General features: G+C 45.4%; 1 protein-coding gene across 43 annotated transcripts in view; it reads left to right on the top strand.

Annotated features, from left to right (window-relative positions):
- Window positions 1-24,553, top strand: part of LOC110490253 (non-muscle caldesmon) — a 55,041-nt gene that overhangs the window by 5,872 nt on the left and 24,616 nt on the right. For 14 of the 43 annotated variants that reach the window (XR_016486752.1, XR_016486754.1, XR_016486757.1 and 11 more), the window contains exon 2: window positions 19,925-20,007. Coding sequence is in view for 23 of the 43 variants with exons in the window: in XM_090200353.1 (XP_090056479.1) it covers window positions 19,934-20,007 (74 nt within the window). In the remaining 20 variants the exon portion in view is untranslated. Of the gene's footprint in view, window positions 1-14,926; window positions 15,023-18,722; window positions 19,279-19,924; window positions 20,008-24,553 lie in introns of those variants that run through there. The other 29 variants (XR_016486751.1, XR_016486755.1, XR_016486758.1 and 26 more) reach the window with 4 other exon arrangements.

Below are 24,553 nucleotides of genomic sequence, written 5' to 3'. Positions count from 1 at the left end.
CTCAAGTGATTCTGCCCTGGACTCTGGCCACAGCATACTCACTGTTATTTATTTTCTGCTTTGAATATGATAGCATGTAATTTGAATGCACTGTACCCAGAACCACACAGTAAGTTGGAGCACATTTGGAAAATTTGAGAGAGGAAAAAAAACAGGAATCTGCTTAACTCTTAACTGGTGACGATCAAAAAATGGGGGCAAATGGGGCATTCCTAATTTGTGAAGTAAGAGCGGCCAGCTGAAACTGAAACTAGATTTTTGTTTATTTTGGACCCAGCAAATATGCAATAACTGGCTTACAGATGTGTTGTTAGTAATATATAATCTTTCCTCTTATGGCATGAAATCCTCTTTGTAATTCAACTTTATATTCTGTTTGTTGTTCTTCATTACCCAGCCAGGTTGCAATGGAAAGGTTCTGCATTGCATTAGAACCCGTGCCATACCAGGCTCGTATGTCTCCTCAGTCCTTGGTATGGATGGACTCTGGAAGTAGTCGAACTCTTCTGGGGAACGAAGAGTTTGGATGATGAAGAAGAACGCTGACACTCGTTCTTTTCGCTGTGGCTCAGATTAGAAGGCCTGTTAGATCAAACCTCTCCCACATTTCTCAGACTTTGAAGTGCTATCGTTCAAGGCCAGATTCCCTAATTGGTAGCATGGCAGACGGTTGATAATTGGCACATTTACCCATCAAATGCCAGTTGGCAGGCAGCAAGGCCTCCAGAAGTCCACCAGCTGTATAAGGATATTTTCACATCCAACTCACAACACAACCAACTCTCTTTTTAGTGGATGGGAGATGGTACAGGAACCCTTGGCTTACTCAACCCAAGTCTTATAAGGTAAATGTTTTTGCCCCAAGGTATAGATTTCAAGGGTGGGGGTGATCGTGGGAGTGTGAGTTCAGTTCACTACCCCGAGACTCATACACTACTACTTATGTCATCCTCCAAAGATGTCTTATGTTCAGTTCCCAAAACAACGACGGGGCTGAAAGTGTGTAACATTGTTGAGCAGGCCTTTTGCCCCTGGGCTTCTTTCCTCATCTGATAAAACAAGCACAGGAAATGTCTCTGCGAGCTGATTTGCTCTGTGTTTTCCTTTGGCGTCTACCCACAGGGACCACAGACATGCCTAGTGCTTCAACCAGTCCCCTGGCACTAAGTCTCTTCACCCCCCACCCCCCCTTTTAAAGACAGCTAACATTCCTCCTTCTCTCCCTCTCCTCCCTCCTCTCTCTCTCCGCCTCTCCTCAGCCCCCAAAACTAAACAAACATAGCTGATCAAGGCCGTAAAATCATCTTTTTAAAAGTCTCATATTTTAGGTTACTGGGGGAATTAAAGGTCCTATAGGTAATATAGTGAGGTAAATCCCAACAGTGTGTGTGAAATATGCTATTGAGTGGAGGAAGAGTGAGGTCATGTTTTTTGGAGATGGAGAGGGAGTCTGAGTAGGGACACGGGTATGAGGGAACAGACGTGTGTGTGTGTGTGTGTGTGTGTGTGTGTGTGTGTGTGTGTGTGTGCGTGCACTTAAAAAAATAAAACACCCGCAAATGTAGTTGTTTCAACTAATTATTATTAAATAGCTGGTTCCACATATTTTTGGGGGGTTTAGTAAACTTTTCGGTCAAAGTTGTTACCTGAACTTAACATTTTTAAGAAATTATGTCTTTGCTCAATTTGTCTCATATGCTCATTCAACTGGAAATGATTATTTTTGGCATCTTAACTTCCAATGTTTTCAACTTACATATTTGACACACATGATTACATTGTGCATGTTCATTTACGCAGTAATTGTTATTCAACATGTCCTCACCTGGGATTTGAACTCACAATCTCTTGGTTCATGGCATTACAAGCTTCCTGCTACTCAACCATGTTTGTATCAATTAATCTGACTATTCTCTCATTATTGATTTGATTTACTTATTTAAGCAATTTGAGCTTTTTCTGTATAGTTCTTGGTGGGGCATATGACTTTTTTGTTTTTAATGTTATTCCTTAATCACTATGATAAAGTGTACTTTTTAACAGATCTGAGGTCTACTTTTAAGTCCAATGTGTAGGAATACAGGTGAAATCGGTTATTGACACAGACAAGGTGACGTAGCTGGAAGATTAGACCGCTGTGACTGGAGTAGTTGTGAGTTCAAATCCCAGGCGAGGACACGTTGAATGCTAATTACTGTGTAAATGTAATTATGTATGAAAATGTTGTATGTCAAAATCACTGTGTGTAACTAGTTCCACAGCCCAAAATAACAATTACTAGTCGAATGAACATACGAGGAAAATGTTGCAAACGCATCAATTTTAAGTTTACTGAACTTTTGCCTATGTTTTCTCGTGTTAGAACCAGTTACTTTGTAATATTTTGTGTGTGTGTGGTACTGTATGGATGGTGGAGGTGGTGAGTGCGATGGGGAGTGCGGGGATTTCATGATGAATGCTGGCTCTCATGGGACAGAGCAGCTGGAGGAATCGGGGCTCTTAGGTAACAAGGGGATTTACCATTCGTATACAGCCGTTTGGATTTACCTCATGCTCAGACACGCAGAGTGGTGTCTTTTTAATTCGAGAAACTGGAGGATTTGCGTCATTGAGTTCTCCGATTGACATCAATGGATGATTTGTGTGTCTGTGAGATCTCGAGTTATGCAGGCTTAGGGTTCTGGAGACAGGATTCTGCACTTTATTGCTGACTCTCCGTACTGTGAGAGCACACGAGAGATGAGGATATTGCTCATCTGTGAGTCACACAAGTCTAGGCTCTGACTGGTATGACACAGGATGCTGATGTGCTGCGCTAGTTGTAACACTACAGTACTTTGATTAACACTTTAGCTGGAGTCAGTATGTAGTTACATCTCTCCCCCCCCCCCCTAAAAAATAAATAAATAAATGATGTAACAAACATTGTCGGTTCATTACATGATTGTGCTGCTTCAGTTCAAAAGATGTGACTCTTGGAACTACAGTGTCAGTACTCTTTAGACTGAGTTGGATCATTCTGACATGTCTGGATCAGGACTACGGCTTCGGACAACGCTCCCTTGCACAGCACAGCAGCAATCCGAAGCGATGACCGCTGCCATTTCTCCTGTTGGAGCCAAGTGTTATGTTTTTAAAGGTGCAGACCTTTTTTTTAAAAAAAATTATTGTCTCCAGTAATGTTACCCACCTGAATTAGCCAGCCCAGTCTGGGGGTCTGCGTTCTGGCTGGTATTAGGAGCAGTAGTAATGGTCTAAGAGTTTATTGAGTGTACTCTGTCCCTCGTAATCAGAAGCACATTCAGGCATTGACATACAAGCCTCTCAGGGTTGCTCAGGAATGTATTACAAGCAACGAGAGGAGCCAAGCAGCGAGCAGATCTCCCCTTCCATTTATTTTCCTATTCACATGTCATTGCTCCATACAGAGGAAGGCAATGGAATCTGATTTAAAGCTGAAGATCAAAGCATCTAAAATGGCTGACATGGAGGATCCATCCCCAATGTAGCAGTTATTTTGTTTATTGTGTGTGTGTGTGTGTGTGTGTGTGCGCACATTACTGTATGTTGTTTCTCTCCTTCTCCTGGCACCTAATAATGCCAAAGACTTCTCCCCCACTTCAGAGAAAGGGGAATGTAAGTATCCCCTTCATCCATATATAGTACTGTGCGAGACCTGAGCCCAGCTTGAATTTGTTAGTTTGGAATCATTTCAGTACCATCGGGTAATTCATAAATTCACTTCACTGTTGGGTAACATGGAGCTGGCAGGTGGACTGCCTCCGTCCTATATGGTACCCTATTCCCTTAATAGTGCACTACTTTGGACCAGGGCCCCATAGGGCTCTGATCAAAAGTTGTGCACTATATAGGAAATAGGGTGCCCGTTGGGACGTTGCCACTGCCTTTTGACAGGGGTTTTAATCAGAGCTCCTCTGCATGGGAGAGAGGCTGTGTGTCTTACCTCATAAGAGACCTGCTCAAGGTGATTGGGAGAAACCATCAGTCATGTTATTGTTAAACACCCCAGGTCTAGGGCAATGGGTCTGGTGCTAATGGCTGTTGAGCTGCTAGCCAAAACTCTGCTAAGAAGGGACAGATTTGGATTCATGCTGGGTTTCAACTCTCCTGCATACACTTGTAGGAAGCTAGCTGATGTAGCTAGCTGATGTATTGCTTGGTCAAGTATTTCAAGTATTTTCTTAGTGAAGTAGTTTGACAAGTATTACTATTTGAAAATAAACCCTTCTCCCTAACAGGCGGCCATCTTGAGTTAAAGATAAAATGATGAGTAGGCCTAATTATTTAATGGAACAAGACCCGATCTGTAGCATCAACAGTCTGACAGACCGAGAAAACCGGCTAACAAATTGAAATGCAAAAAGAAGTGGCAATCAGCCAATTCCACACATGCCAAGATGAGGACACTATGTCAACAAAACAACAACTCTAAACAAGCAACTCGCTAACAAGTGTGATGCTAGGCTACCCAAAGACAATGGAGCAAATCTGCTAGGCCCCGCTGCTTTTTTACGCAATGCACGGTTAGACTAAACGAAGTGAGCACGCTCATTAAAGGAGAGTGAGCGCTTCTTAATTACAGGCCCGTTAGCGCTAATGGCTCTCCTCTCATCAGATGAATGCAGACACATCTTCATGAGGAGGAGCGTTCTGCTAGCTAGCTAAGACGAGACAAGGCTAACTGAGTGAGTTGGGTTGAATAGAATGTACACATGCGATTGGGTGGGGTGGAGGTTTGGGGAGAGGAGTGGAGGGGATGGGAGAGGGAAGGGGTGTGGGCGTATGACGTTGGGTGAGATGGGAGTAGATTTAAAGGGTTGGTTTGGTGGGTGGGTGTGAGGTAGTTGAGTAGGGTAGAGGGTTTGGATGAATAGGGGTGAGGAGGGTAGAAGGGGTGTGGGTGAGGAGGGTAGAAGGGGTGTGGTTGATGGGGTTGGAGATTTTGGGATGGATTGGGTTGGGTACTAGGGGTGAGGGTAGAAGAGAAGAGAGGGGGGGGTGACAAGCTGGCTGGCCTCATTAAGCCCTGCTTTAATGAACCCAGCAGCTGAGGGAAAATGTAGAACAATGAAGGCTTGTTAGGGGGAGGCCTGTGTCAATGTCTACCCCAGGTTGGCATGTTCCCTGGGACAGAGAAGAGGATGTCTGAATGCTCTTGTCCCTAAAGCTCTGTGCCACCCGTTTACTATGACAGACATCTGGGGGACCACCTTGGATAATGAGAAGCCATTAGCTCAGGTTAAAGTTAATGACCAGTAATGGTACACCAGCCCTGCTTGGCCCGGAGTTTGAGCCCGTCTGAAATGAAATACCAGTCACTCAGGCTCAATACATAATAAACAGAGGGAACAGGCTGGAAGTGAATAAGATGTGTGTGCTTGTGTGTGCTTGTTCAGAGGTGGCACAGGTGGATGGGTATCATGTGAGAAGGAGATGGTTTTCCTTCTGAGCAGATTACTAGCAGAAAAGAAACCTGGGGATTTTTGGATTTGTTCCCATTGTACTTAAATTTAGAGTAATCTCATTTCCAGTTTTGCCATTAGCTAAAACGGAACGAACCCCTATAAAGGGAACCTGAGCACTCTCCTAAACCCGACGACTTAATTATTTACAATTTCATGGTTGTCTGAGATGTGTTATTCTACTAGATTTGGGAAGTAGACTCTTTAAATAACGTACATTAACCTACAAAAGCTGAATTTTTATCCTTCGTTTGGCAGTAAAAGTCGCCTCATGTTGAATAGGAGTGATGCTCTTATCCAGAGTTGTGTCAGTGACGTAGCGTTAGTAGGCACGTAAAAAATACTTTGTAGTATAACTGAGGCAATGCGCCATTGTACAAAAACACTTTGTAGTATAACTGAGGCAATGCGCCATTGTACAAAAACACTTTGTAGTATAACTGAGGCAATGCGCCATTGTACAAAAACACTCACGAGAGAACTAACCACGAGGCTTCCAAGACTGGACAAGACAAAAAAAGAGTGGTGGGAGAGCGAGAGGAGACGGTGAGCGAGAGAACGGGCAGATGGGAAGAGAAAGATGGAAGGGAGAGCGACTGGGATAGAGAGCGAGAGAGAAAGAGACAGAGTGAGTGCTTTGTTATGTCTCCTAGAGCTCTAGTGTTTCCTGGAATGCCTGGCAGCAGAGTCAGAAGTCAGAGCCACAGGGAGGAGGAGAGAAGAAGAGAAGGAATGGCCTTCTGTCCTGACAGACAAGCACTGCTGAGTTGACATAATTTAGCAAACCGTCAATGGTCAAGATGTTTCACTGACAAGAATGGCTATGCTACTGCGTGTGGATGTTGCGTCTGGATGGGGCCCATTGACAGACAGGACTAGGAGAAGAGAGATATACCTATGCTTTATGGAGATCAATGGCTTCTGGCACCCACTATCACCCTGTGGGGGGGCACACAGAGTTGCAACCCGTCCCGGACGGACCTCTGACCCCCTTGTGACACTAATAATAACAGCCAGCAGAAATATGCACAGAAACGAGATCTCCTATAGCGTAGCCTAGCCTCCAGGATAGGAGAACACTGAGGCACGAGAAGGGTTGTCTCCTCTCTCCACTCAGACAGGAATGTATGGTCTTGAGGAGCCTGACCTCACAACTATCGATTACTATTATGTCACACGGTCTTTACACTGAGCTAGCTGCAGGCTCAGAGTCTTAAGGTGAGCTATGTTTACACTAGAGGCAAACACGCATATAGACATTCATATTTATTACACACAGACAGACCTAGACATTGCGTCGTAAGCAAGGCATCTCTAGAACACAGAGAGGGTTGGAATAGGAGACTCCTGGTTTCTGTCTAAGAAGTTGGTGTTGTTGATATGGCTCTTCAAAATCAAGGGGGAGGTTTAGAACCAGTTCACTCACGGATATCTCACAGAGGGATTTGGTTGTGGTGGTGGGAAGTAGACTCGACCAGGGTACAGCTTAGTTACATCCATCACATCACAGTTAAGACCGTGGTTTTGGCAGTGCAATGAGAACCTCAACAGACAGGAGTTTATGGAAGAGCGGAGCTTGACTGATAAATTATCCCTCGTCTCTGATCACGGTTTCCACTCCCATTCATCAATCTGTACTGCTACTGAACACCTCTTAGTGTCACACCTGGCCTTTAGCCCCAATGCAGTGACCACCCCCCCCCCAACCCCATCCCCTCGTACAGATGTGCTCAGGCCTGCTGAGTGATGCTTGGATGCAAAAAGCAACAGACCTCGTCCTTTATCTCTTCCTCGTATTTCGTCCGAAACAAAAACAGCACCGGCAGCCGTCACAATGAGCTCCATTATAATCAGTTATCCTGACTGATTAAAAAAAAAAAAAAAAAAAGTATTTGTTCACTAAACAAACCAAAATGTTTTTACAAGGGAGTCTCGGAGCAGCGTAAATGCTGGATCTCTCCACCTCCCCCCCCCCCCCCCCCCCGTCCACTCAGAGTAATAGCCCTCGGTGAGGTCATCGTGCTAGAGCTAGAATCTTAATCCTCTCTCTCTCTCTCTCGCTGGTACTCTCTCCTCTATCTTTCTCCTATCTCTCCCCAGGAATGCAACAGGCCCCTTATTTTGAAAGATCTCTTGTCACACAATACCCTTGAATATCCTTGCGCGACGCTTCAGACAGCCGGATTTACAGATTTGCGCATGGCTAAACGATCGGATTGATGAAAATGTATGCTCTAAGGTAAAACGTGTCATTTTTGAAGCAGTGGTCATGGTACCAATTTTCTGCGAGGCAACACGGCCCCCTGGGTAGACACAGACAGAACAAAAGGAGATAAACAAACATCTATCAGTGTCTGATTCAGCCCGTCATGATCTGAGCAGGCCTCACAAGCTTCTCCTGGTGTGTAAGCGGTTACGTCATGGCTACGTTGCAGCTCGTGCTGCTTGTGCGTTTCCATGTAAAGGCATGACAGGAAGTCATTTCTCCCACTGTGATACAGACCAGGCACATAAATCACTCCGATGTGCCTGGTCGAAAGTATAGCCTCATTTTTTTTCCTCTGGCAATCGAAGGGTCTCTCAATCTCTGCAAAACATAAATATTTTTTTTTAGGGGAAACTTGTCAGAAATGTTTGATACTTGTTTTTTTTCTTTATGAGAAATACATTTGTATGTTCCAGAACATGTGTTCCAGTTGCCGTGGTAGATACAGTGTCTGTCTGGGTCCATCCGCCACTGCTCTGTGTCATAATAATGTGGATCAACTCAGAACATTTTCTAATTATATTTCAGTGACTCGTGTTTGCATCTCAATGTGAAAAAAAACTGTTTGCATGTTCTTCACAAAGAGGGCAACAGATGCTACTGAGCCAGGCGTCTGTGTGTCAGGGGAGAAGCTCCAGGTGGTATCTGATTTTAAGTACCTTGGCATCATACTTGAGTCCAACCTCTCTTTTAAAAAGCATGTGAAAAAGGTCATTCAAATAACCAAATTCAACCTAGCTCATATCCGATTTATACAAAATTGTTTGACTACAGAGGTAGCAAAACTGTACTTCAAATCTATGATACTCCCCCACTTAACATATTGCTTCACTAGTTGGGCCCAAGCTTGCTGTACAACATTAAGACCTATTCAGTCTGTCTACAAACAGGCTCTCAAAGTGCTTGATAGGAAGCCCAATAGCCATCATTACTGTTACATCCTCAGAAAGCATGAGTTCCTGAGTTGGGAAAATCTTGTGCAATACACCGACGCATGTCTTGTATTCAAGATCCTAAATGGCCTGGCTCCCCCTCCACTCAGTATTTTTGTTAAACAGAAAACCCAAACATATGGCAGCAGATCCACAAGGTCTGCCATGAGAGGTGACTGTATAGTTCCCTTAAGGAAAAGCACCTTTAGTAAATCCGCTTTCTCTGTGAGAGCTTCCCATGTCTGGAATACACTGCCATCTGACACACATAACTGCACCACATATCACACTTTCACAAAATGCTTGAAAACAGGGCTAAAGGTCAATCAGATTTGTGAACATGGTCCCTAGCTGTGTGTTGCCGCTTTCCATGTCGTCTGTAGCTTGTGAGGTGTGGAAACACTCTGTTGCTTTTATGAATTTTGTCTTGCTGCTTTTTGTTCTATGTTGCTATGTCTGTATGCTATGTCTTGCTTGTCCTATGTTGCTCTGTCTGTATGCTACGTCTTGCTTGTCCTATGTTGCTATTGTCTATATTGTAATTGTTTTTAATAACCTGCCCAGGGACTGCTGTTGAAAATTAGCCAGGTGGCTAAAACCGGCACTTTTACTGAAACGTTGATTAATGTCCCTGTAAAAATAAAATAAACTCAAACTCTAAACTCAAGGTATATGATCTTGTTGTGTTACCTGCGTAACACAGATCAGTGAGCATAAACAATGTGCATTCTTTATTTTACTGGACTGATTGTGTCTGGATTTGATGGTCAGTCTCAGCGGAGGGAGAGCATCAGAGGGTCCGTTTCTCACAGTGGGACCGTCCCTCGGCTAAGACTGACCAAAAAGGGGCGACCGTGTTCCCGAGCTGATGCGCGAAACTCACGCTGCATTATTTTTGCATCACGCACAAATCCATGTTGTTACTCCTATGACCAGAGAAAGTGAAATATTCCTAGATTTTTTAAATTTTTATACATGGTCTGAGCAAAACGATTTGCTAGCGGTAGGCCTATAGGTGCACTTGATTTGCTCTCCGGGCACGCTGAGTAGGTGGAGTTTGTATCTTCAGACACATGAAATGGTTCAAAATGGGAACACTTCGCCTACCAGGAACGCAGGGCAGATTAAACAAGTTCACCTACTGTCAACAGCGCGAGACAGAAACATTTAGGAATGAATTGGCTTTATCGCAGTTTTTTTTAATAGAAATGTTTGGCGATCGACTAGGAATGCCTTTGAGATCGATCGCAATCGACGGTTTGGTGAGGACAAGGTTACTGTTACTTACGCTTCACTATGTTCCATACATGAATTGGGGCCTCTAGTGACACACAGGTCTATTTTGGTACAGGATGTGCTCCCATCCGAGTGCCCCCAACCTGGAGACAGAGAGATGTAGCAGATCCAGACCTTTTGGTTGTACTGGCATCAGTAGTGCTTTGCTTTGAGTAAAACACATCATGTAGGTGTCAACACCCCAGCCTTGCTACACCCTGCTACTCTCTCTGGTCAGTGAATGTCAGATTAATAATCTGTCGAGGAGTGGTTCAGGGCCCGTTGGGGGGGGGTCATTTATACTAAAAGATGGCAGGTGTCAAGATGGTGGGTTGTCGTTGACGGCACGTGTCCCAAATGGCACCCCGTTCCCCTACGTGGTTCGCTACTCTTGAAGAAGTGCGCTGTATCCGGAATAGGGTGCCATTTGGGATGCAGACAGGGTGGAGGAAGAGGAAGCCTTTCTCCTGAACAGGTGCGGAGAGCGAGTCATTCGTCAAAGTCCCCGGTCGTGAGTGAGTGAGTGTTTCAACTGAGTGAGCTTCCTGTCCCCTAAACATGATTCAGTCAGGATTCATTCAGTACCCACCCCCTTCTGTCAAACTGCTGTAGAGCGGCTTCATAGTCACGTCAGTATAGAAAGAAGATGGCAACATTTAGTGTACTGTATGTCCTAGTGGAATTACACAAGACAAAGGCTGTTGATATCCCGTGTCAAGGTTGATGTTTATTGTCATTAATCTTGCCCTGGAGACAGAACTGTGCGATTTCCGCTAGATAAGCCAGCTGCAAAGTCAAAATTGGCTATATTATTTTATATTTGTGGTCTTCATTCAAGGTTAGCAGTGTGGTTAAGGTTAGGGTTAGGTTTCAAATCAGATGTTATGAGTTTGAGGCTCTGCTAGCTAGTGACCCGTCTACAGAGCTGCCTCCAAAAAGATTCATGACAAAAAAAACGCTAACCTGCGGCAAGAGCGGAGGCAGATATTTATTGAGATTAGTTGGTGTTCTGGATATTTGGACTAGAGTCTTGATGTATTATTTCATAGGTTACATGCTGACAGCTAAAACCACTCCGTCTTGACTAAATACAAGGGAAAAAGCCAAGCGAGCTTATTTATTGCTTTGTTCTACTGCTGGGTTGAATGTTTTTTTTTTTTTTCCTCTTGGCCAGTCGTTTGGTTTCCTTCTTTGATTGACAACAGTGGCAGGCATTTGTCAGGGACCAAATAGTCTGGGGGCAGATAAACAAACGGTTTCTAACTGCAGCGCAGGGCTGAGACCTCTCGGATTGAGACTGTGTTCAGCCAAGAGAAATGTAACCTACGGTACAGTCCTTCAGGCTTTAGAGTGCAGAATGTCCACCCTTTCGTGGAAGAGAAATATGTATATTTGTCTAAAAATGAACAAAGAAAGGTTAGTTATTTTCAACTCCCTACTGGCTTCAAATGGAGTCGGCCTTTACCACAGGATCACACACCCTTGTACCATAGCGATCCAGCCAGACAAAGATATAGAGTTGCAATGTGGTCCTTCTTGTCTAGGGCAAGCCAGTCTAATAATATTCTGGTTTTTACTTTGCACTGTCCCAGGGATGCCACCATCATCAGCCAGCCCGAACCAAACCTGGTTTCAAATAGTATTTGAAGTCTTTCAAAGAGTTTAACTGTGCTTGATTGAGCTTGCCAGGGTTAGTGGAACCACTGGACTAGCCCCCAAAGTGCAATCCCCACCCCATCTGGCACGCCAGGCAGACTCCGAGCAAACACTCAAAGAACTTCAACAATTCCCAATACTATTTGAACCCTGGCCTCTTTTGTGGTCAGTATGTTATGAGTGGGAGAGCTGCCTGTATCTCACTGCACAGCATGTTAGTTAGAAGAAGAAAAAATTCTCTCTCCCAGTTAGGTTACGGGAAAGGGAGCTTTTTTTTTTCTTCCATATTTGGTCATATGGAGTACAGCCAGTGAGCAGTAGCCTTCTGATGGAGTACAAAAAAAAACATCCCTATTTTGTGTGGGATTTATTCTCCTTGGGCCGCGCTGCTCTGATACGGGCTGATTGTGGATCTGACGTTGAAAGCGCACCATTTAAGGCACGGCACGAGCCTTTTAAAACACAACGAGGACAGGAGAAAAGACCTCATCTCATGTACTGCCGTTGCTCGTCATTCTGAAACTCGCTGAATCTTTACGATGTCATTAAAGGGTTCACTGTATAAACTAATCCTAATGCAAATGACTCTCTTAAAAAAGCAACGTTGATAGCAAGATTATGTTTTACTGACATCCTCTTTTGTCCTCTCGTCTCAGCTGTTGGCAGCGATCTCATTTGGACTGAGTATTGGACTAGGGTTGATGGTTTAACCCATGGTGACGTGAATTAACTATGGCATGGTGGGTGTATTTGTCTTTGCCGACGAGTCTCCGACATGGTGCTTTTAAAGACAGACATGTAGCGAAGGTTGAAGCTGATCAACTGAGGAAAGCTGATGTACAGGTGTGTGTGTGTGTCAGGCCGAAAAGGAAGGCCCCTCTGGGGGGAGAGAGGAGGTCATAACACGTTTAACAGGTTTAATAAGCATTACTGGGGGAGTGGAGAGGAGAGGAGGAACAGAACCGTGTTTGGGACCAAACCAGAAGAGTAAAAATAGATTATTCCAATGACCTAATGTTCTATTTAAAACACCAATTGAACATGCCACGCCAAAAAAGCCACGTTTAATCACACTGGCACTGGGAAATGTATCGAAATGTTCCAGGATGGGGCTAAATTTGTAATCTCTTATCAGAATTATGTAAGGCATTCGGGTGCCTTTTTTTCCTTCCCAAAAAAGGGTTATATGAGTAATTTGATCAACATGTTACATCACACACTAGGTTTAGTAGCTGCGATGTCAAGCATATCAGTGAAAGAACCTTGTCTAGCACAACACTGATTGGACGGTAACATCCAGTGATCCGTTTTTGCCTGTGATGATTACAGTGTGTCGGTGACGGATTCTCAGCTGTGAGCTGTTACAGGTGACCTTAGGCTATAGCTAGCAGTCAGTCTGAATATTCGTCTGGGAAAGGAGATGTGTCAGGGATCGTGAACCATTGTCTGGGAATGCATGCTGGAGTCTCCTTTTTCATCCCCAAGTGGAAACTCAGAGGCTTGGACCTCTTTTTTTTCATTTTTTTTTTCAGCCCCAATATTTTCCCCTCACTCCTCAATCTTACAGCCAAAGTCAACACAATAGCAATCTGTGGTGATTTGGGAGGGATTGTGTGTGATCATCAGACTAAGTCACTAATGATGGTGCGTCTTAAGAATTCAAGTTTAGTCGGTCCGTATACTGCCCTTTCCAATGGGCTCTCAGCTCTCCAATCTTCTATGAATAGTGCTTTAATTTGCCGAATTCTTCCGTATTAGCGCTAACCCGAAACTTCTCGCGGAATGAATTTGTTTTGGAGCGGATAGAGCCCGAACATATGAAGCAGATGGTTTTGAGATCGAGCTGAGCTCAGATGCTTTTGGCCACCTCATATCCTGCCCAAGGAAAGATGTGTCCCCGCTAAAGTCTTCTGCTCTGACACCACAGGATCTGTCCTCGGGTCAACTGAGTTGTCTGACAACCCCTTGGCATCAGTATGTAGGGGAGGAAGTATGTGCAGTCTCACACACACACACACACACACACACACACACACTCCTCCTCCTCACATTCTCCCAGTGTTGACAATGAGCACGTAGTCAGCAGCTGGTCGGATCATGCCTTTGCGGTCCAACAGCAGTGTCTGTACCGTGACAGACTAAGAGACGGGTGAAGGAGAGAGCGAGGCAAAGAGAAAGAGAGTCAGAAATCATGGCCTCCCCCCATGCCTAAAACTCCAGTGAATTGATGTGGCCACATCCTGGCGTGTTTCACTGCTTGGGCTGGGCCAGAGGCAGTAAATGTGTTAATGGAGGCGAGGCACGGGGCCGGCTTGTGAGAGGAGAGGCAGATCACGCTGAACGGGACCAAGGGAGGACAACCTCTTCCAAACACATCATTACAGGTGGCGATGGACAGGACACATGCACGTTGGCTGGGCGCACAGAGACACACACAGACCAAGACAGACACACACTCCCAGATGTTCTCAGAGATGGAACATTCCTCTGCCCTCTGTATGCTATCCACATTTGGATACATACCCATACCCCTACAGGTATCATCTTGGCGTTTGCCCATCTCAAACTGCCCCCCTGAGCACCTGCATAGCGTTAGTCAGTCAGTCAGTCTGCCTACAGAAGACCATGGTCTCTAGTACAGCTAAACCTCTGTTCTGTTCCTCTCCTCTGTGTATGAGTAGACAGAGTGCAGGCTGTGTGACTGTGAGACAGTACTGATGGCTCCTTTGTAAACACTGCTGGGTGGGAATAGGGAATCCTGGCCTGTCATCTGACTGACAAGGAGTGACTGCTACACTGTGCAGGGCTTAGTTTCAGCTCCAGTGGGGACGCTGCTCAGTCTCATTACTGTACAGGCCATTAGCTCGTCTGCTGCACTGTCATACAGACACCGTCAACACACACACAGTACACACAGACCTGAACTAAGACCTGAGTCCACCATAAAACATCACACCAGCAGGTCTGAGATCAGTGTAATAGGATTTTGGCTCACTGCCTAAATGACACTGCACCAGGATCAGGGGGCGACCTACCTGCAGCGTTGACAGACAGACAGAGAGCCCTGACTCAGAGTCAGCCAGTCGGACAGAGTTGAGGAGCTCAGTTGGGGTGACCTGACCCAGGTGAATGTCATAGTCTAGACATATTTCACTGTCTTGGCTCTCGCACTACACTCATTGACAGAACTGGGTCTCGAAACAGAAAGAGCCTTTTGATCACTAGGTTTCATTGGAACACTTTAAGTGAATGGCAGTCGGGGGGGGGATGGCATGAAGAATGGAGTTTTAGTAGTTTTCTCCTTTTCCACACAGATTTGAGACCCTCCTCTTCCTCAACGTGGAACAGGCCGAGGCTGGAGTGACTGACAGACTGACTGACTGGTGCTCAGATTCTCTCTCTCTCTCCAGGTGAGAGTACGCCTCCCGTTTCCTCCCTTGGGCAGCTTCTCACTCACCCTTTCCCCCCTCCCTCCCCATCCCTGTCTGTCAGTGTCAGAGCCAGACATGATTCATGTCTCCAACCGGAGGACGGGGAATTGGGGGATACTGTTGTTGCGGCCGGAATCTGTTGCGCAGATAATCACGCCATTGTCAGGAATGGAATGGTATGGTTAGATTATATTACAATATGATGATCAGGAGGATGATGAAGAGGAGGAGGATGGTGAACTCAAGATTGTGATGATCAAGATACAACACTCCTTCCGTGGCCTCGAACGGCTCTTAAATGCAAATAAAACTAAATGCATGCTCTTCAACCGATTACTGCCCGCCTGTCCAACATCACTAATCTGGACGGCTCTGACTTAGAATATGTGGAAAACTACAAATACCTAGGTGTCTGGTTAGGCTGTAAACTCTCCTTCCAGACTCACATTAAGCATCTCCAATCCAAAATTAAATCTATAATCGGCTTCCTATTTTTGCAACAAAGCCTCCTTCACTCATGCTGCCAAACATACCCTCGTTCAACTGACTATCCTACCGATCCTTGACTTCGGCGGTGTCATTTACAAAATAGCCTCCAACACTACTCAGCAAATTGGATGCAGTCTATCACAGTGCCATCTGTTTTGTCACCAAAGCCCTATATACTACCCACCACTGCAACCTGTATGTTCTCGTTGGCTGACCCTCGCTTCATATTCGTTGCCCAACCCACTGGTTCCAGGTCATGTATAAGTCTTTGCTAGGTAAAGCCCCGCCTTATCTCAGCTCACTGGTCACCATAGCAGCACCCACCCGTAGCACGTGCTCCAGTAGGTATATTTCACTGGTCACCCCCAAAGCCAACTCCTCCTTTGGCTGCCTTTCCTTCCAGTTCTCTGCTGCCAATGACTGTCTTATATCTTTCTCACTAACTTTAAGCATCAGCTGTCAGAGCAGCTCACAGATCATTGCACCTGTACATAGCCCATCTGTTAATAGCCCACCCAACTACATCCTCCCCATATTGTTATTTTTGCTCCTTTGCACCCCAGTATCGCTACTTGCACATTCATCTGCTGCACGTCTATTACTCCAGTGTTTAATTGCTAAATTGAAATGATTTTGACACTATGGTCTATTTATTGCCTTGTCTTACTACATTTGCACACACTGTTTATATACTTTTCTATTGTGTTATTGACTGTACGTTTGTTTATTCCATGTGTTTATTCCACACAAACAACTCTGTGTTTGTGTCGCACTGCTTTGCTTTATCTTCGCCAGGTCGCGGTTGTAATTGAAAACTTGTTCTCAACTAGCCTACCTGGTTAAATAAAGCTGAAATAATTGTTTTTTTTTTAAATAAAAAAGATGATGAGGATGATTATAGTGGTCGTTTATTGTACATGGCCATACCAGGCTCTCACAGTAGCCTATGGATAGACTGACAGTGAGTAAGAGTGACAGCAGCCTACCTCTCCACCCCACCTGAGAGGCCCAGACAGGGGCCAGAGCAAAGAGCACAGCTCACATTCCACCAGCACCTCCTAATGAGTAGGCCCCAGCGAGAGAGAGGAGGTGAAAGATGCCTTGGCCTCACTCTCCCTTTCCCTCTCTGCTCCTGCCACACAATCCCTGGGTCTTGTGCCAGCCCACCACTGACATGGCAGATACCTGGGATACCTCTATTTCTCCCAGCTCCCTCCCTCCAACCACACCTGGCCAACCCTCACACCTGGGTCACCATGGCAATGTGCACACAGCTTGCGCTTACCTGCAGGTACAGGCAGAGCCAGGGAGCTGGGAGGGTGGGAGCCGGCCCACAATCCCCTCCTCTTCTCTTAAAGGGAAAAGAACAGAGCATTCCTTGTGATGCCAAAAGTAGAAACCTTAGGCAGAGTCCCCATAGCATAACCATGCTTGCTTTCATGTCCCCACTAACAGTGAACTGTGCATGTTGGTGCTATCTAAGGATATATTAGAATATATTCTAAGTAGGCCAAGTTTGTGTTGGCATCAATGCTTTTCTCTTTTCTTTCTGTCTGTCTTTCTTCCGTTCTGCCTCTTTTTCTCGGGAGTTAATTTTAGTCCCACGCTCGAGTCGTCCAGAGCGGCTGCAGTCAAAAAGTTGGTGGGTGGCAGTCCAAATATTGTGTCATTTAATCAGTTTTGGACTCGGGCAATCTTTGGATAACATGGACTAAAAGCTGCTGTTGTATCTCAGGAGAACTCCCTCCCGCTCTATTTTCTTTCTGTTTATCCGATGAAGAAGTGTCAGGGTGTAAGTTATCTGCTGACAGGCCTGCCAATGTTAACGTTGCATTGGACAGCTTTTTGTTGTTGTTGTTTTGTTCAACAACTTAGTGCTTCGTCCTCTGGAAGAATCTTCTGGAGTTGTTTTTAAAATGGCGCCTCTTTCAAGATCCCGTGCTAACATTCGGAGGTTAAAATGCTGCATTCCACAAATAGTTTCCGAGGCATAGTCTTGAGATGAATGTGTTTGTGCTAACGTGGTGAAGACAAAGTGATTCGGTTGTGTGTCACAGTGATGACTCGTGGAAATGGAGGCCTCCTATGCTGTTCTACTCGCAGAGCAAAAAAATACGTCGACATTTCACTGCATATCAACATTGCAATGCCTCTAAGAATGAAATGGTGCCACATTCTCTTCAGTGGTCTCCCCTTGTGAGTAGAGAACACATCGTTTTGGATGTTGTTAACACAGACCTCTCCTGAAATGATAGGGGGACATGAAGCTAGCGTTGTCTGGCTAACATCAACATGGCTTTTAATATAATGTTCCTTAAGCGCTGGGTAGTTCCAGACAGAGAGTTGCGGCAGAGCATTAATTTGACTAGTAAATGTTTCATTATTGCCGTTGTAGCTCTCAGGAGCTGGCAGACAGAGAGTGGGGAGAGGAAAAAGTCATTGGTTTACAGTAGAGGGAGAGAGAGTTTAGTGGCAAGAGAGTGCTGAGAGAGAGAGAGACTTTAATTTACAGTGGGCGGAGAGGAGAGAGAGGTAGTGAGTGGAGAGAGAGAGACGATAGTTTACAGTGAACAGGGAGAGGCAGCTCTAATATGAAACCTTTAGAGAGAAAGTCAGAAATATGTCATTCCAGGAAGCTCTCTCTCTCTCTCTCTCTCTCTCTCTCTCTCTCTCTCCATTCTTCTGCTCCATGTATGTTAGCTTTGACAGAATATGGGTGGTCCTCTCAAGCAATCAGTGCAACACTGACATGTCTCCATTTTATTGAGGGTTATACTCTGGAATGCAAAAAACAAATCTCTGCACTCACAGGCAAACTCAAAATCCAGTTGAATCTAATATCAAATTATGATCTATGCATAAATCATTATTCTTAAATATCCCCCAAATCATACTCGTACTAATAGCGTTTTCTCAGTCCCAGTGCTGCTTTTAGGAAGTATGTGATTAAACTTAACGCTGTTGTAGGCTTTAGGGTTTTCGTTATTGCTCTCATTTTGTCTAATTACAGTTGTACGAATTGCCGAAATCCAAGTGCCAATTTTCTTCCTCCTGCAAATGGCGTAAGTGTATCTAAACATAGAGAGCAAATTATTGCGGTGTTGGAAATAATCTGGCCCGAATCACACGTGTGTCGTAGTTTGACTATGATAGCCCTCTAGTTAAAATGAGAAGGAGGTGGGGTTTGTGAGAGGAGAGAGAGAGAGAGCGAGAGAGGAAGGGAATGAGAGAGGGACTAGCCCTGGGAGTGATGGGTTTTGTTTAAAGCATACCTCCCCTGTCCTTGTGTTTCCTGTCCTCGTGTGCGTGTTGGAGACCCTTTTCAGGTCCTCTCTGCGTGAGGCTACAGAGGGGCACAGAGCAGGAGGCTACAGCAGGATCCACAGCACAACTCAGGAAGCCACCCTGCCTCTCAAACTGATCCCAGATCTGATCCTAGCCAACCACTGACAACTCTGTAAACAAAACAGGAAAAGGAATAGAGGTTTGGGAAGGAGAGAGAGAGAGAGAGAGACGTAGAGTTGCAGGAAGGGAAGGGAGGGAGAGTGGGAGGGAGGGGAGGAGTAGAAGGGCGAAAGGAAGAGGCGTTTGCCTTTTCTGTTGACTGCCGAAGCCGGTGAAAGATTGTGCAGCAGCAGGAACTCTTTGTGTTGTAGCCGTACTGGGATAAAGCAGTGGGAGAGAGGCTGGAATGGTGTAAGAGGGAAGAATATACAGTATATTTCAAGATCTAATCAACTGCTCAGGTATAGTACTGTAGCCTTTCACTCAATGTACTTTACTAATAGCTGTAGTAGCAGGCTAGATTGGGGTTGTGTATGGTTGTGTTATTGTAAGAGAAGAGCGTAGGTTGACGATGACAGGCTAAGGATCTTCTGGGTGGTCCCGCTCCTCTCCTCGGTCACGTACCCAGGGTATTTTTAGTGAGGAGCGTTAACATCCTGTGCCAACTTCTCTTCCTCCTCACACGATTTCTCCTCCTCTGTCATTCCTTCACTTTCTCCCTTCGTTTTTTTTATAGGAAAATGTGACTGTGTGTCTGGCTTGGCGAGAAATCAATGTACAGTAAATGTACTGCAAGTATTGGTAGTGAATGTCGTAGTAGGCACACAAACATGCATCCCTGTATCGAGGTCTAGAGCAGAGAGACCTCAGGGTCGTTTTTCACTACACATCAAGCAGAAGAAAACTGAAGGAAACAGGGAGGAACTACCTACCATTTAAGAAACGCCTATTTTAGTTTTTCTGTTGCAGAACCTTTTAAAAATGTTTTTCGTTCCATGTCCTAATGAATATGACCCAGCAGGATACAGAGGTACCTGATGGTGATAAACCCGTATGTCCTTCCAGTATATAAACTAAAACGTCGTTAATGATGATGTCATCCTGCAGGGCGTAACCATGGACGACGACTTTGAGCGGCGCAGAGAGCTCAGGAGGCAGAAGAGGGAGGAGATGCGCCTGGAGGCTGAACGGTAAGGCTGGCCTCCTCTTCCGCCTCTTCTTCCTGTCGCCGCTTATTGCTCTTACTCATCTTCATCCTGCTCCTCCATCTCTTCTCCAACCTCTACTCCTGCTCTTCTTCCCTCTCCTACTCCTCCTACTTCCCTTCTTCTTCCTCCTATTCCTCCTCTGAACCTCAAACCTCTGCCATATCCATCAACAACGACACACACACTTACATATCTGCAATATTATTGTCTTGTCTCATTGGAGTTTATCATTATAAACTGGGTGGGTCGAGCCCTGAATGCTGATTTGGCTGACAGCCATGGTATATCAGACCGTATACTATGTGTATGACAAAATATTTATTTTTACTGCTCTAATTACGTAAACCCTCAGGGGTTTGTGATATATGGCCAATATACCACGGCTAAGGGCTGTGTCCAGCCACTCTGCGATGCGTCGTGGGTAAGAACAGCCCTTAGCTGTTGTATATTAGCCATACACCATACCTCCTCGGGCCTTATTGCTTAACCACTCTGAACATGACGTCATAACGGTAAATGTGCAGCCAGAGGGAGTTGCAGGTACACGTGTTGTCCAGAGGGGGTGTTGATGGCACAGTGAGTGCTGTGATCATATGACCTCAGTGTTCTTCGGAGCCCAGTTGAAGTCATTTAAAGGGCTTTGAGCTGGGCTCAGGTTGTTACAGGTCCCTGTGATCTCCATGCCAAGTTGGAACCAGAGAGCCAACCCTTTAAATAGTTTGGACTCTCCTCAGGGCTTTAAAAACATCACTCAGCAAATATTGGCTTCCTCTCCTCATGCAGGCAATAATCTACCACTGATCTGATGACATGTGTGGTGTTCTCTCTCTCTTTTTCTCTCTCTCTGACTCAATACGTTCTGCTTTGTCTCTCATCGTGTCACTGGTAGAATGTACTGTTGACCTCATATAGAAAGCCTCTGTGCATCCTCAAGTCAAATGAGTTACTGTAATACATGACAAGCCCAGACATTTCAATTGAGCTCACCTCAAATGGATCACCTCAACCATGTCTCCTTTTACGGAGCAAGGATATAGGAGACTACCAGGAGCTTAGTTTTCTCAGCCTGTCTGGGTAGCTTCATCCCTTATCCCGATTATACTTACAGTCATTTAACCTGCCAACACACATCATAAAACTGGAATATGCATCATGGGCAATAGGATATGCAAATGTGTATCTCTGGAGGTCCAATCCCTTACTGAGAGATGTGGCAGTGACATTAACTGAAGATATGATAAGTGCTCTCTGCAAACAGGAGCTATAGAACAAGCCTGAACAAGTCTGTAAAGCCTTGGATGACACTATGTTACTGCTTTGAATGGCAAGCTACAAAAGTGTCAGCGCTCACTCTTAACATGTGTTGACAATACAACAGAACAGATTCACCGGAATGACATTTACTCTCGCGGGTGGCCAAATAGAACTATCAAAAAGCCACGCCTCCAGTCTTCTTCTTCTGATCTATGACCTGATGGCTCGTAGCGCGTAAAACCAACTGGTTGGGTGAAACAACTCAGCGTGTGTTCTGTCCGCTATTTAACCCAGCATTTTGTTGTGCGGTTTGTTTGTTTGTTTAAACTTGACATCTATGACATTGTCCTCCTGATTTGTAAATACTGTAATGTGGCTGGAAGCGGGGAAATACTTCCCAGTCCACTTAACCAGTGAATATAATAATCTTGTACATTTGAATTGTGACGTGTGATTATGTTGTACAACAAATGTAAACTTCTGCAGCAACGTTGGCGTCTATTGTCGTACCTTTGGGCGTGTGCCTCATCGCTCCAGCTCTACACCGGTTGATTGAACCGATAACTCAATGCAGTCGTTCTATTTCACAACAGCTCATAAAAGCCGTGTTTCATATTATTTCTATCATCCCCACAGTGTTTTATATTATAATGGAGAACATGGAATTTGGCAGAGAGAACAGACTGTGTGCGAGTAAGAGTAGTAAGCTGTAGGCACGATGGGAGTTTGTTCACGTCTGTTTACTTAGTCAAAGGAGTCATTTCAGTTGGCGGGACCATGCGCGATTTTCAACCCACTCACGTTATTGATAAAAGATTACATCGATAATATTTTGCAAATATGCTGTAGCAATCAATATTTCCATCGGCCGTCGTTGTAAATAAGAATTTGTTCTTAAAAAACATGTTGTCTTGTTGGACTAATCGAGTCAACCATCACCAAATATGATGTAAAAAGAAAACACAGACACACACATACCCACACACACACACAGAGAGAGACGCATAGAGAGAGGATGCACAGAGGAGTGAGAGCACTCCAGTCTATACAATAATATCTGCAGTCAAGGCTGCCAAACTCTTTTACATTATAAGTGTTTACTAGTAGAGATCACAAGGAGCTGTTTCCTAGTCGTTAGGCCTTGGAGGAGGAGGAGGTGTGTGTGCGTGTGTGTGTGCATCACAGGAGGTTGGTGGCACCTTAATTGGTAAGGACAGGCTCGTGGTAATGACTGGAGTAGAATGGTATTCAACACATGGTCTCCAGGTGGTTAATGCCATTCCATTTGCTCCGTTCCAGACATTATTATGAGCCGTCCTCTCCGCAGCCTCCACTGGTATGCATGCATGCTTGGTTTACTGTATTGCCCGTGTACATGCAATATGGAGGTCTGAAAGTCCTGGAGGGTTTCAGCCAGATTGAACCGTCATCAGGTGGTGAAGGCTTGACGAGCTCCATTCGCCTCCCTTAGCCCGGTGAGCCAAGATTCTTGTCTGCTCTCCCCCTCTCTCTGTGTGTGTGTGTGTGTGTGTGGGGGGGGGGGGGGGGGGGGAGAGAGACCTAGGAGTTCCCCAGCACTTGTGGCTCTGTATTGTGTCAGACCCAGTCCAGAACAGAACAATCTGTCTTGTTGACAGAGAGGTGAAGCTCCAGTCCTATTCACCAGCAGGCCATAGACGACCAGGCCAAGGTGGACTCCGCTTCACCATCTAATGTGTAGTTCTGCTGGGTTTAATACTCTGCACATACTGGAATTAACGTCTGATTGAATTAATCAAGCACAGTCTAATGAATGTAAAGGCATCCGCACATCTCCCCTAAAGAATGTGGTTTAGAAAGCAGTGTTTGTGTTTCTAGTCACTGTGGACCCAGGGGTTACCTGACCGGGCTTTTTGTACTGCACTCTGTGACAAATGACATACAAATGACATACAGCGATATAGCTGGGATCTTAAGCTGTCTGGTTGGTGGTCTGCACCGTGGACTTCACATACTGTCCTCTGCCCTCTGTGACTGACCAGGGCTTTGCTATGACAATGTAACACACACACACAGGAAAGTTTTGACTGGTTTTAATTTGTCCCCTTTAAAAAAGTATATTCTGTTGGAATGTTCCCAAACCTTGTAACCCTGTCCTGTGTACTGTCATGTCACACCCCTTTTATGCAGTTCTGTCTTATTTCATATGACATGCAAAACAGTTCTGTGCAGGCCAGTGTTTGTCAGTGTGCTGCCCTTTGAGAAGCGAAGCTACCATTTTGCCCCCATCTCCTCCACATCTGTGTGCAGGTCAGGTCTCCAGAGAGGCCAGGAAATAACACCCATCCTCAGTGAATGGACTGTTCCAAACAACACCCATCCTCAGTGAATGGACCATTCCAAACAGGCCCAAACAACACCCATCCTCAGTGAATGGACCGTTCCAAACAGACCCAAACAACACCCATCTTCAGTGAATGGACGGTTCCAAACAGACCTTAATAACACCCATCCTCAGTGAATGGACCGTTCCAAACAGACCCATATAACACCCATCCTCAGTAAATGGACCGTTCCAAATAACACCCATCCTCAGTAAATGGACCGTTCCAAACAGACCCAAATAACACCCATCCTCAGTGAATGGACCGTTCCAAACAGACCTTAATAACACCCATCCTCAGTGAATGGACCGTTCCAAACAGACCCAAATAACACCCATCCTCAGTAAATGGACCGTTCCAAACATGCCCTCCCCAACCGGAAGCCTGCACCATACACTCTCACTGGGCCTGCTTGTGTCTGTTAGGGCCTCTGCCCAGCTCTGAAAGATTTGGGTGGACAACAGTAGGAGCAGTGGTCTGGTTCCCTCACGTTTTGGTGCTCCTGTGACCCACCCACTCAATTTCGGGGAAGTTAATTTTGCCCCACAATGTATATAATGCAAAGAAATGTGTCTCGACAGGACCCATATTGTCAAGCTATAACTCAAAAGGAACTCGTGCACCAGTGTGACTCTCACCATGGGAAGCACTGTACTTGCCCTTTACTCAGTTGCTCAGAAATAAGCGCAGGAGCTACAGAGGTGGTTGACGAGCAGGTTAGAAGGTATGTAGGCCTATGGACCACTGATAACACCACAAGGGTCCCGAAGAACGTCTGTAGACTTCAGGACAGGGGAAATGACGCTGCGCTCTCTGGGCCTGGCGGAGACAGTGGAGGACGGGGACGAGCGTGGGAATGGGCCAGACGTTTTGGCAGTAAATCACGCCCCCCTCCCTGTGCACTCTTTCTC

This window comes from Oncorhynchus mykiss, chromosome 15 (genome assembly GCF_057628025.1).
Source record: "Oncorhynchus mykiss isolate SJ-2025 chromosome 15, ASM5762802v1, whole genome shotgun sequence".
In the NCBI taxonomy this organism is placed as follows: Eukaryota; Metazoa; Chordata; class Actinopteri; order Salmoniformes; family Salmonidae; genus Oncorhynchus; species Oncorhynchus mykiss.
The sequence above is the reverse complement of the archived record's forward strand: the minus strand, read 5'-3'. Positions and strand labels throughout refer to the sequence as shown.